General features: G+C 32.8%; 2 protein-coding genes across 3 annotated transcripts; one reads left to right on the forward strand and one right to left on the reverse strand.

Moving 5' to 3' along the window:
* Positions 1-788: 788 nt before the first annotated feature.
* LOC132066691 (SNF1-related protein kinase regulatory subunit gamma-1-like) lies at positions 789-4,929 on the forward strand. 2 transcript variants are annotated; one of them, XM_059459934.1, is made up of 5 exons: positions 789-1,774; positions 2,285-2,736; positions 3,156-3,422; positions 3,510-3,682; positions 4,439-4,929. In XM_059459934.1, exons 1-5 carry the CDS (start codon positions 1,606-1,608, stop codon positions 4,719-4,721), a joined length of 1,344 nt encoding a protein of 447 aa, XP_059315917.1. In that variant the 5' UTR covers positions 789-1,605; the 3' UTR covers positions 4,722-4,929. The 2 variants fall into 2 exon arrangements, with proteins under 2 accessions (XP_059315917.1, XP_059315918.1); XM_059459935.1 differs by having other exon boundaries at positions 2,297-2,736.
* Positions 4,930-5,634: 705 nt separating this feature from the next.
* LOC132067479 (probable LRR receptor-like serine/threonine-protein kinase At1g14390) lies at positions 5,635-10,210 on the reverse strand. The gene is made up of 7 exons (XM_059460736.1): positions 8,708-10,210; positions 8,444-8,577; positions 7,286-7,529; positions 6,799-6,983; positions 6,678-6,721; positions 6,481-6,592; positions 5,635-6,034 (listed from the first exon to the last, which is right to left on the reverse strand). The coding sequence occupies exons 1-7, from the start codon at positions 9,930-9,932 to the stop codon at positions 5,750-5,752; spliced, it is 2,229 nt and encodes a 742-aa protein (XP_059316719.1). The 5' UTR covers positions 9,933-10,210; the 3' UTR covers positions 5,635-5,749.
* Positions 10,211-13,793: the final 3,583 nt, after the last annotated feature.

The following is a 13,793-nucleotide window of genomic DNA, read 5'->3' on the forward strand; positions in this document are numbered from 1 at the left end:
TCTTCTCTCAATATACAACTAATATTAATTTTAATTTGCACGATACTAATTATATTTTAAATAAAATTATGCACTTTTAATTAATTATAATTTTTCATTTCTAATACTCATTTTAAATAAGCTTTATTGGTAATATGTAATTAACTTTACATTAGATAGAAACTACTTGTGCTTTAAATAAACCCAAGTGTATGAATTATTAATCCCAAAATGTATGATGTTTCTTAAAGTTCCTTCCTGACAGAAAAGATAAATAGTATCTAAATGTATTATTATCTTGATCATTTTATAAATTCACTAATATGTTTTATATTCGCGCGAAGCGCGAGCAAATTTACTAGTTCATTATATATCCTTTTCCGTGGCTAGTTTTTCTTTTGCGGCTTGCCTATATATGTAACCCATCCAATGCAATCGGAATGGTAAGGTTTTCTTCAATTTGTACCAACAAAGAGGCCATTAAAGTACTAAGAAATGATATTGCATCACTCTACCAACATATGAAGGCTACTTAGAAAAGAAAAAATACTCTAATTTGTGAATTGGCTGGTACGTAATAGATAAATCCAATTTGATAAGAATTAGCCTAAATTGTTGCTTATCCAGCCGTTAAACTAAAGACATCCGGCGGATGTAAAATATATGTATATCTATGTATAATATGTGTATAAATATGTATAATCAATGTATAGTTTCATCTATATATATCAGTTAGAAAAAATAAACATTAAATCTAGTCGGTTATTTATGTAAAAATCCTGATATTATATACCAGTCTTATAAACAATTGGAACCTGGTTAGCCAACAATTCAAATTTATAGTCAAGAAATAATTTTGTCAATCATTGTGGCCGCAAACACAACATTTTTTCACTCTCATTTTTTATTTTTATTTTGTCAAAACAGAACGAAAGTTATCGTAGCATTTGCTTTACTAAATGTCAAATTCCGCAATTTTAAAACATGAATTTGTTATTGGAGCCAATAAGCTCTAGTTGCAAGCTCAGTGGCACGTAGAATGAAACTTGACACCTGGCAGAGCTGCAGAAACCAGCTAATTAAGAGCCAATCTTTCTTGAAACATGGAAGTAACAACAAGTATCAGTACCACACAACACATAACCTTGTCACTCTTCCCACATATCTTTCAGACTAGAAAGTCTTGCAGAGACAGAGAGGTAAAATTTCTAAAGACCCCATGTTTTGTTTTTCTCCAGCTTTGTCCATATGACTCGTAAAGTATAATTACTCTCTCACGTTAAAAATTAATTTAAGGCTAAATACATAGATGGCCCTCGAACTTGTCACAAAATTTCATTTAGACACGTCAACTGAGGATACGACCGATTGAACACCTAATGTTAGTTAAAAGTGTACCTATTGGATACTTAAGTGACAAGTTCAAGGGGCTGTCGCTAGTGTAAAAATAGCTTTCTTATGATAATTTTTAGAATATAGCTAAATTATAGATATTCTAAGGATATTTATTGATGATTTTTACTTTTTTAGTGTCATATAAATCAGGTAGTACATGCTGGGGACTATCTAGGAGTATGAATTTTGTCACTGTGATATAATTTCACTTCTTTGAGTACAGCGCAGTAAATGGAACAAACACAAATTACAGAGAAGTGTTCAAAGCTTGTAAGCTATGATGCTTACTTTGAGATGATCCAGAGGAAAAAGAAATTGCCACATAAATTGCAGGAATCTTTAACAGCTGCATTTGCAAAAATTACAGTTTCATCCTTCCTTCAAGTCCCTGGAGGCAGAGGTATTCCAAAATATATCATATTTAAATTAGTTACTTTTTCTGTTCCATTTTATGTCACACTATTTCATTTTTACTCTGTTCTAAAACGAAGGACACTTTTATATACTTGGAAAAAATTGAACATTGAACTTCAAAACTTCCCAATTTATGTTTTGACGTATAATGATAAGATTTTATAGCCACCCAAATGTCATAGCATGTTTAAGAGCATCGCAACTCTGCAAGTTCCAAAAGTAAATCTTTATAAGCTCCATGTCTAGTCAAACAGGTTCAGTGGCGGAGTCAAAATTTTCACTAAGAATATTCAAAATATAAATAAGTAAGAACACGAAGAAGCTAAGGGCATTCAACTTCTGTTATATACACACACACATATATATATATATGAAGGGGGCTTGGATGAGCCCCTGGCTCTGCCACGGACAAGTTCACGTAAAATGGAAGGGACGAAGTACTTATTAGTAGTAATAGGCTTGTTTTTCTGCACCCTGAAAATTTTCTTTATAACAGTGATCGAAATAGATGCGGACACTTTGATCGGCGATGCTGTCAGAATTCTTTCAGAATCCAATATCCCGTCAGCTCCTGTGAGGGATCCAGCTGTTGAGGATAGTAATGAGTGGAGAGAAAGATACTTGGGAATACTTGACTACTCTGCTATTGTTGTTTGGGTGCTGGAGAGTGCAGAGATAGAAGCAAAAGCCTCATCAGCCAACTCAGCAGCATTGGCTGGAACTGGTGTATGTGTTGCTGGTGCTCATGGAGCACTGGCAATGAGTGCAACATCAATGGCAGATCCTGCTGTTGCTGCTGGCCTAACTGTTGCTGCAGTTGGTGCAGCCGTGGCAGGTGGTGTGGCTGCTGAGACAGGTATAGGAAACGATGCTCCAACTGCAGCGGATAAGTTGGGCATGGATTTCTACAAAGTTATACTTGAAGAAGAACCCTTTAAGTCAACAACGGTAAGATGCTCTTGCAGAAAGACTACCCTTAAGGTTCCAGTATTCCGTTAGATAGTATTGAATTTGTGATCATGTCATCTAGAAGCTTAAACTGTTGGAGAGAACTTTTATTTACTTACTTATATCCTCACACGGCCCCTCACATATGGTTATGGGCCAAACATGTGGAGATTCTTTTTGCTAACAGATGGAGTTGAGACATGAATGGAAGACTTTTGCCTGCTCTGATACTATATACATATAGATTTGTGATCATCTTATCTGGAAACTTAAACTTAAGTTGATTGATAGACCAAACAATCATGAAGTATGTATACCTCTGGAAAATATAACCAAGTCTGAGGACAAGAAAATAGTGCCATTGGAATGAACTATAGTTATAATTTTTGAAATAACGACCTATGTATCTGTATTTGCAGGTGAGGTCAATTGTAGAATCCTACTGTTGGGCACCTTTTGTGCCAGTAGCTACGGATAGTTCTATGTTAACTGTCTTGCTACTGCTGTCAAAATATAGGCTGCGGAGTGTACCCGCGATTGAAACAGGGAAGCCATTCCTTAAGAACTTGATAACTCAATCGGCTGTGATAAAGGGTCTTGAAGAATGCAAAGGGAGAGATTGGTTCAACAGTATTTGTTCTCATCCTATATCAGATCTTGGTCTTCCTTACATGTCCTCTAATGAGGTCAGTGATTTGTAGCATCCGATAGTATATTATTATCTCATAAAAAAATCGATGATCTAAAGTTCGTGATTTCTAAATGGGCACCAGGTTGTTAGCATACAAAGTGATGAACTGATTTTGGAAGCATTCGAGAAAATGAGAGATAACGACATTGGAGGTCTTCCAGTTGTTCAAGGGCCAGCAAAGAAGATTGTTGGCGACGTAAGCATAGGAGATATCAGATTCTTGTTACTCAACCCTGAACTCTTCTCCAATTTCAGGTATATTTTAGAGTCAACTTGTTTGTTCCTCTTATTTATATCTGATAATTTTCAAAATATGAGTGTCTCAATATTAGAGATACTCGAACTACAGTAGAATACTTGAGCCGAGGGTCTATTGGAAACAGCCTCTCTACCTGCCAAGGTAAGGGTAAGGTCTGCGTGCACTCTACCCTCTGCAGACCCCACTTGTGGAATTACACTGGGTATGTTGTTGTTGTTGTACTTGAACTACAGTATCAAGTCAATTTTCAATTTCACTACTCCCGTCATTTCATTTTATATGGCATTTAACTAAGCATGACGTTCAGGAAATAAAGTACTTCATTCCATTTTAAGTGTCTTAGTTTGACTAGGCACAGAGTTTAAGAAATAAGAGAAACTTTTGAATCTTGTGGCTCTAAATTAAAGATGTGTATAATGTACTAAAATGTCCTTTAAATCTTGTGGTTATAAACTTGCCATGTAGAATGTTTGAATTGTCAACTTACCAAATATAGGAAGAGACACTCTTGTTGTGCAGACCAAAACACTTAAATTGGGACGGAGGGAGTAAGACTTTTGACACATAACAGAAGCATCTTTAGAACTTGTAATCTTAAATATGTCATGACATTTCTATAGCTATGAGAGCATCTCATTAAGTGTAAAGTGGGAAGTGTAAAGCTAACACGTTTCCAACATGTAAAATAGAACATCGGGAGTATGATTTATCGTAATAGCTCATGCATTTGGAATTTGACGGTCTGATTGCAGGAAGCTAACTGTAAAGGACTTCATAATCACGGTTGGGTCGGAAACGCATGAACCTAGTAAGGTTGCTACAGCAATAACATGCAAACTTGATTCAACTCTTGGTAATGTGATAGAGATTCTTGCTTCCAAGTCAGTTCACAGGATATATGTGACAACTGATGAAGATAATGAAGTTGTTGGCGTGATTACACTTAGAGATGTCATCTCTTGCTTCATCTTTGAACCACCACACTTTTTTGACAACTATTTTGGATTTTCTGCACAAGAAATGTTTGGAGGATGATTCTGCTTTTGCTGGTGAATAAGTATTAGGCGTGTGAGTAGACGCAAATTTTACCAGTTTAACATGCACAAGATTTTCCTTTATGAGACTACACTGGTTTGGTTTTTCTTATTGTTTACCTTAAATGTGTCAAACAAACAATTCTGAAAATACCTTTAACTTTTTTAGAACAGGTCTAGAGTCAAATAGCAAATATTGAAAAAAATTCACTCTGCTCATTGAGCATCATTCCTACAACCAATGAATTCATGTTATGAAATTCCTCTGGCTGACCATTTCTTTGCATAAATCAAACACTCTTACCTAATAACCGCACTTTGAATACATATCTACTAGACTACTAGTGATATTCTGAGCACATTGTGACACACCAGTGTTTACAACAAACTATTTAATTTACCATGGTCAAGTGATGAATGGAGGAGAGAATGTTTTACCATTTCATCAACTAAAAAAATTATCAATTCAAAGGAATTGTAATTACAATTGAAACGACCGAAAAGAAAATGTGAGTTAATATATGCTCTCTAAGGTTGAAAATATCATAAAAAATCTTAAAAAGAACAGTCCCTTAATTACGTGTTTCTAAAATGAAAATTGGGAACTGAATTAATTATAAAATCTATTTATCATTTTAGAAGGCAGTATGCCTCCGCCTGGACTCGAACTGAGATGCATTACCCTTGCTTTATAAGAGCACCGTGTCTACTAATTTCACCATAGCAACCTATCTTGAAATCATAATAGCCTATGTATAGGCAATCGCCGAGACTAAGGAAACTTTTTTAGGTTAGTAATAAATCGACGTGAACATATAGTTTATATATTCATTGGGTTGGCGTAAACATCGAGATCCACCGGATTTCAACTTCCATGAAAATTTGCTTTGTGTTGTATTGTGAACTTGGGTACATTTGTGATGTAGAAAGCAAAACATTTATTCAGTAAGCTACTGAACTGTGCTATACAGGATGCATGCAAATAACTAAACAACAAGATTAAACAAAATCATTGACAGCTCTCTTTGATCAGTAAAATTTATTATTAAGATTTCCACTTATTTTCCCACTGAGTTTCCCACTTAGGTTCCCACTCAGGTTTCCACTGTTAGTTGCTCCTTCTTGAACCTGAATTGAGTATTGCATATGCCATAGAACATCTTCTACTGATGGCCGCCTGCTTGGTTCTTTTTCAAGGCAGTTTATTGCTATCTGGACAGTTGTTTTTAACGAGTCATATGCAAATGTACCCCGAATACAAGGATCTGTTAAATCTCGTAGCTTTGATGGTGATTCCGCTAAGGCAGTCTCCACCTGTATGTCATAAAATAGGCAATTTGATTTGAGGGTGTTAGAGAGATTGTGTAAATAGACTAGGTCAACATGTAATATATGAAAAAAGCGATAATTAGCCAGCAAATGTATAGATTTAAGTATAAATATACATACAATATACATATTGTATACGTAGGTATACATATAATATACATAATCAGTGTATATGTTTTGTATATTTTGGCTGGAAACCGTAATAAATTTCGGCCGATGGGCCAAAAATGAAATATCCCTATAAAAAATGTACTATATGTAAGTGCTCTATATCGAGTCATGTCAATATATATAGTTTGAATATAGAAGAATTCAAGCGTAAGATATTTGTATTCATGTATTCTTCTTTTTCTTTCTCGTGTTTCTCTTATTTCTCAAAGATAACATATACTTCCATGATTTGAGAGTTATTAGGATCTTGTAATTGATACCTGAAGCTTAAGGTCTTCTGTTTCGCTTTGAGAATTGATTGGTCTACCAATAATAGCCTCTAGTAGAATAACTCCCAACTGATACATGTCTTCCTTTTCTGCTTCTTTCGCGCTGCATATGAAGTTTATATTAGTAGGTAATTTGGAAATGATAGCAGCAAACAGAGAAAGTATATGAGTAGCTGCAGAATTTATACCTGGTAAAATGATCTGGTCCAGCAAGAGGACTTTCAGAACCAACCTGCAAAAATTTTGGATGGTCAAAATCGCGTTTTTTGCATGATTTTGGTGTAGTTGTTTGTGATTTGCTGGCATTACCTTAGGTGGCAAAGATATATTATAGCTGCTTATTCTAGCAGTAAGAGTCTCATCCAACAAAACATTCTCAAGCTTTATATCATTTCCAGTGACTCCTCCAGTGTGCAAATACTGAATTCCTTTTGCAATGCCCATTGTTATTCCCATTCTTTGTGGCCACTTCAATACATCCCTTTTTCTCCAATCTGTCAAAGAACGAATTCGGAAAAATATAAATGGGATAATTAAATGCTTGGACAGCTCAAAAGAATAATAGCTAGCAAATGTATAGGTTTTGTATATTAAGTATAAATATACATATAATATACGTATTGTATACACAAAATATACATAAGCATTGTATAGGTTTTGTATATTTTGGCTAGCGCCCGTAATTAATTTCGGTCGATAGGTCAAGAATGAAAAAAAACCTAAAATAGATTCAGCCCTTTATCGTTCAGATTGTCATTTCAGAGGTATGATTAAAATAATAACACAGATAGCTTACCGCTGAGATGATCTTTTAGCGATCCATTGACAACATTTTCGAGCACAACAAATACAGTGCTAGCTGTATTTGGGTGATCTTGGTAAGTGACAACACAGTGTCCAAGTACACTGACCAAATGCCTATGCCTTAACTTTGATATCATCTCCATGTGCTGTTGTAGAATTTGAGGTGAATGCTTCTGCTTCAATTTCAGACATTTCACTAGGACCACTGATCCATCTCTAAGCCAGCCTCTATATAGCTGTCATTAAAAATCGCCAATTCCCATATCTCAAAAAGCATGTTGACAAAAAAAAAAAAAAAAAAATTGTAGTATTCATCAAGATTTGTGAAAAACATACCCATATTACTACTTCCGGTTATATTCATATTATTTGTCCTGCTCGTTTAGTACAAGGGATAAGGATAAATAATCCTGGGATTATATTTTAGATGAATTTATCTCACGTTTAGTTGGAATAAAATGATGGTATAACTAATCCCGGAATTAGTTATATTAGTTATCCCGAGATTGTAGTGTTGTTTTATCCTGTGGGAGGGTGGAGTAACTAATCCCAAGATAAGCTATACTGGAATAACTTGTTTCCAACCAAACGACCCCTTAAGGTTTTGGCGCACCCGTTGATAGAGGCATTTAATACTCTCTCCATTCCATTTTATTTGGCCGTTATACTAAAAATAGGTTTTTCTTTTTACTTGTCCATTTTAACAAATCAAGAGAGATTTACTATTTTCTTTTAATATTACTCTTATCATTAAGTAACTATATAAAGTAACAGTAGTCAAACTTATATTTTCAAAGCATAATTAATAATGATAATTTAGTAAAACAAAACCCTAACAAATAGTTTCTCAAAGGGAGTGTTAAGTCAGCAAGGGCCAAGTAAAATTATTTTGTCCAAACTACCCTTTGTCTCTCTCTTAAACGTCTCGGTTAATTAACAATACTCCATTAATTGGAGCATTAAGAGTGAATTTGGAAAAACAATGATAAAATGCTTCTTGTTTTTCTAAAATGTCAAATATTTTGAAATAAATTCGAATAATATGGATCAGAGATAGTCATGCCTGTCCTCTGTTTTTTTTTTTTTTTTTTTTTTTTTTTTTTTGACGTTTTTTTTTTTGTTGCTTTTATTAATGAATCAACATTTTTACCTGACCCTGGGAACCTTCTCCAACCAGATTAGTTGGATCAAAATTATTTGTTGCCTCTTCCATTTCCTCTAGAGTGAAAACATGATATGGTGGCAGTCCTAATGATACCATCCTCATTGTCCTCCTTGCATTTCCTAAAAAAATCAAGTTGATGACAAGTTGACAACATTGATTAATTATGCAGAAGATCCAAAATTCAAATGAAATTATTATGATGATGCATTATCATTATTTTGAAATTCAAGATTCATTAAAGATATTTACCTCCATCAGCAGCTTTGGAAAGTGTTGAATTCTTCTCAAAAGCAAAGCTGTCATTTTTATATCCTTGAACTCTATTTCTTGTAACTTTCTTGACAACGAAAAATATCAACAAACCAATTGCACCTATAACAATCACAATTCCAGCAATAAGTCCCAGGACAACACCAAGTTTAACTGTGGATTGTTTCTTCTCATCATCATGAGTTCTTGAAGGTGGCTTAACAGCAATTGCTTGTTTTTCACAAAACGTATGTGGATGTTGATACTTTGTACTTGTACTTGACAAACAATTCCAAATATTAATCACTGTCCTGTCTCTTGAACTTGATCCAAGACAAGCTGGCAATTTTCCTACCAAAAAATTACTCGAAACATCGACAAATTTGAGCTTGTTACTGCATGATACACTTGATGGAAGGGCTCCACTTAGCTGATTTTTAGCAATACTAATGGACTGAATTGCTGGTAAAGAAAACAGAAAAGAAGGCATTGGACCAACAAGTTTGTTTGAAGAGAAATCCAGAATTTGCAAATGAGTATACTTTTTGAGTCCATCAGGAATTTCTGATCTAAGTAAATTGTTGCTCAAATTGAGGATAACAAGGTTGTTGTTGTTTCCTATAGATGGAAACTTAGGTCCTAAATGATTGTCACTCAAATCTAACTCTTCAAGTGTTTTTAACACTTTAAGATCTGGTACACTTCCATTAAACAAATTTCTAGCCAAAACAAGAGATTTCAGATTCTTGAAATTGACTATTGATGATGGAATTTCACCAACAATGAAATTTGAACTAATGTTTAGTACCTCAAGTGAGTGAAGTCTACTAATCTTGGCAGGTAATGGACCCCATAATCCAAGAGAAACCAATGACAATTTTTTCAAGCTTGAAAGTTTAGTCAGAACAGTGAAAAATGAATCAATGGAAAATTTCCCAGATAGAGCTTGTGGAGTAGAGGATTTTAAAGAATCTGAAGCTGATTTTTTGTTGCCAACAATTGCTAATTCTGTTATGTGATTACCAGAACAAGTTATAACAAGAGATGGGGTTTGTGGAAGGTAACAAAAATTTGTCCAATTATTCCAACCTTGAAGAACTGGTGGATATTCAAGAAACTGTTGGATTTGGAAAAGGATTCTATTTTCTACAGGAACTAACTGAGCTGATGAAAATGGAACTAAAATAAACAAAAGCAAACCATGAAACAAGAAACTCCTCATCATAAAATCAAAGCTAAAAACTCAAAATGCCAACAATCTTTTCAGCTCACAAAAGAGTGAGCGCTTTTTTTAAACTGCTTGGAGAGAGTTGTGGAATGAAACAATTCAAGAATCCACAATTGAGTAATGAATAATGATACACAGAGAAAAGGGTTTAAATGATTACATTAAATTAATGGAGTACAGATGTGTTTGTCTGTAGCTAGTCTAGTTGTACAACTTTTGTGATAAGGATTCCATACCATTTCACATTATGTACATATATTGGTAGATTAATGTGCAGAGAGTTAGATAGAGCTAGAGAAGTGAAAAGAGCATAATTCCTGTACAAATAGCTTAAATCTTTTTTTCTCTTACAAATAACGACAAATAACTGCTCATGAAAAGATGGGACTAATAACTTGAAAATTAAGGTATATTATATTTTTCTAGTTTTCTACCTGATGTTCATCTATGTTGGGTTCGACTAATTCGAATTTGTATTAGGGAAGTTTCCCTTCGAGAGTAAAGTGTTCTCTATGAAAGGCAACTCTACTTCCAGAACTCGAGCCCAGAATTTCTGTTTAAGGTTTAAAAAATATCATATCACCATACCTTTGATGGTAAGTATGTTATGTGCTGTATCATATCACCATATCTAAGCTAGGGTTCAAAAATAAAATGGTAAGATCTACCTCTAATAATACCTATTTACGACGGACGTTTCTATCGGAATACTGTCAGAAATCTAGAAATCTGACAGGAATTCTATCGGAAATTTAGGATTTCTAACGGAAAATTGTCAGAAATCGCTTTCGACAAGTACCGTTTCATTATAGCTTTTGATTCTTGCATTTCTTTCAAACTAGTACTAAAAGATGTTTTCTTGAGTCCGAGGGTCTAAAAGGAACAATCTCTCTATGCCTACAAAGATAGAATAAGGTCTGTGTATGACTCACCCTTTTTAGATCCCACTTATAAAACTATATTGGTATGTTATTGTTATTATTTTCGTGGACAAGTACATTTCCGACTAATTTTGTCAAAATTACGCGTGTTTCTAGTTAAAAGAATGAGCAAAAAGAGCCTTAAAAGAAAAGAGAATTGAATGATAGGAGGGTCAGAGATGTGAGGGGAAAGAAAGTGAAGTGTCAATATGAAATTAAAGTAACATGGTCTGTTTGGATCTGTCAGTCGGTGCTTATGAACAAAACAATAAAACCAAAGCACATTCCTGGTCCTGCGGTTAAGTAATAGAAAAGGCTCTATCTTATTAAATTGCAACTTGTTTTGTATATTATAATATAACATAGAAATAATATATGGTTGGATTTTGTACATGTTGCATTGATGTTAGTGAGGGATGCTAAAGTCAAAAGTGGCTCTGAAATCAAAACACTCCATATATTAATGTACTACTCACTAGGATTCTACTTTCTTTGACTGTTGATACTTAGCACTAAAGGGAGTAATTGACTAATGACTTAGTCTATCTTTAGAGCCTGTTTGGAAAGCCACCTGGTAATTGGAATTGGTGTAATTACTGCCCTAGTAATTACATAATATTATAATTATAATGATCTATTTGTTTGTCATAATGTAATTACAGTGTAATTACAAGCGTGCTATTTGATTGTACAAGTGTAATTACACAGTTAGTTTAAATTTAAAAATAACATTTGATTATAAAAAAAATTAAAATTAATATTTAAAAATATGTGCCTTTATAAATGATATTAAATTAGTTATTTAATAATACATTGTTTCTTAAAAATATGTTAATTACTAATCATATATTTGTAACTAATATTGTAAAAAATAATTGATATATAATTTCAAATTAATAATGTTTTAATTTTAATTGATTATAAAATGTAAAAGCATACCTTTTTTGTGAGAACATCATGGGATTGGATGTTTGACAAAAAAAGAATATTTATAAATATAATGCCATAACATTATTCAAATGTTTGACAATAATTCTATCAACTGTAAGTGAAAAATAAACGAAGACGAATGCGAAATAACAAGTCAATAGTACTAAAGCAAATATTTTTAAAATGGAAAATATAACCCAAATTCAAAATCCAAAAGAAAAAAAATTAACATAATACTCTTATGTCAAATTCCTACATTACATAAGTAAGTTTCAACGTAACATAAGTAAATACTCCTATAATTCAAAAGAAAGGGAAAATATAAGTCTATAACCTCATTTACAACAAAATTCTATTTTAATAACGTCACTCATTACATGCCAAGTTTGTTAACGACTTATTCTTTCTAATATTAAGAGATGTAGTTTCAAAAATTGGAATATTAACACGGTTATGCTAAATGAATAAAATAAAAAAATAAAAAAAAATACGAGCAATTACATGGAACCACAAAAAGTAAGGTTGGGAATGAGAAGAAATGAAATGAAATATAAATACTTAAAAATAAAAATATATTTTAAAAAATAAAAATAAAAAATAAATTAGAAAAGAAAAAAATTAAAATAAAATGAAATAAATTAAATAATAGAAATAAAAAATAAATTAAAAAAAAGAAATAAAAATAAAATTAAAAAGAAATAAACAAAAAGGTAACCCCGTAATTACAGGATGTAATTACATCCAATTCTCAGCCCCTCCTTGAGAATTGGAGAGTGTAATTACACCCTCTCAATTACATCCAATTTGCACCTAATTGTGTAATTATCTGATCAAACAAACAGGCCAAACTGTTTAATTACACCCAATTCCAATTACCTGGCTGGCTTTCCAAACATGCCCTTATTGTCACTGTCCCAAGGGTCCTGTAGTACAACCAATAATTCCATGATAGCAAGTTGTAGAATGGTAGCTGGCAATAATTGAAACCAATTGACCAAACACCTCCTTTGCCTAATCACATCATTATGATATGATCATTCCTTTTTGGAAGATATGGACTTTATTGTAGCTTGAATAAATGCTCTTCTTATATGAGTTGTGCAAAATATGCTTAGTTTCAAAGTCGTACGAAAGGAAGATTATTATTACGGTAGGTTAACAGTCGCCATAAAATCAAACCACGATAAATTTTGCAGTCATCGTGAACAGTTTATAATAGAAAGAAGATTCATATACTCTAACTAACTAGTTTGAGATTGACATATAGTAGTTTGTTGTTGAAACAAAGATTAAAATTTAAGAATTCGATACAATAATAAGCATGTTTATGCATAATTACGGCTAGAATGCATATAAAATAAAATAAGAATTGATGAAAATGCCAGTAATGATGGCATATAGTAAGTGTAATTCTTCGATTACCAAGGAATGTGACATATACCATAGTTTTGGCTATGTGTCATATATTTGCAATTTTTTCTTCAAAAAGTTGTGATTCACCGACATTATAACCTCAGGCCTCAGCCCTAGCAAACTATTAGACTCCCAACTTAAAAATAACTTCAATTTTGTTATTGACAAAAATAATTTCAACTATTGACAAACTTGAAAAGATAGGACGTAAAAATTATAAATTTTATGAACTTTACAGGTTATATAAAATAATCAAAAGTTTTGGGTTCGAATTCTCGTATGAAGTCTTTGTTTGAAAATGCTTTACCTTTTAATATAAAATTTTCTGAACACTAAATGAAAAAAAAAAAAAAAAAAAAAAATCTCGACACCGAACGATTTCCTGGGATAGGATCGGGCCAGGACCATATATAAGAGTTTTTATGACACCACAAAGATAATTACTTTTTAATCATTAAATTTCTGACAATACGATAAAAGTTTTTATGACACCACAAAGATATTACATTTTAATCATTAAATTTCTGACAATACGATAAAGGACAAAACTAAATAATCATTTTTTGATATACACTTCCATTCTAAAATTCATATT

Source organism: Lycium ferocissimum, chromosome 8 (genome assembly GCF_029784015.1).
Source record: "Lycium ferocissimum isolate CSIRO_LF1 chromosome 8, AGI_CSIRO_Lferr_CH_V1, whole genome shotgun sequence".
Classification (NCBI taxonomy): Eukaryota; Viridiplantae; Streptophyta; class Magnoliopsida; order Solanales; family Solanaceae; genus Lycium; species Lycium ferocissimum.

Excerpts from the sequence above, each read along its gene's own strand:
- LOC132067479 (XM_059460736.1), bottom strand. The coding sequence starts at position 9,932 with ATGATGAGGAGTTTCTTGTTTCATGGTTTGCTTTTGTTTATTTTAGTT. Across the intron at positions 7,530-8,443 it reads GAGAAGGTTCCCAGGGTCAG|CTATATAGAGGCTGGCTTAG; the intron begins GTAAAAATGTTG and ends TTTTAATGACAG. Across the intron at positions 6,035-6,480 it reads CAGAAGACCTTAAGCTTCAG|GTGGAGACTGCCTTAGCGGA; the intron begins GTATCAATTACA and ends TATGACATACAG.
- LOC132066691 (XM_059459934.1), top strand. The coding sequence starts at position 1,606 with ATGGAACAAACACAAATTACAGAGAAGTGTTCAAAGCTTGTAAGCTAT. Across the intron at positions 2,737-3,155 it reads AACCCTTTAAGTCAACAACG|GTGAGGTCAATTGTAGAATC; the intron begins GTAAGATGCTCT and ends CTGTATTTGCAG. Across the intron at positions 3,423-3,509 it reads CTTACATGTCCTCTAATGAG|GTTGTTAGCATACAAAGTGA; the intron begins GTCAGTGATTTG and ends AATGGGCACCAG.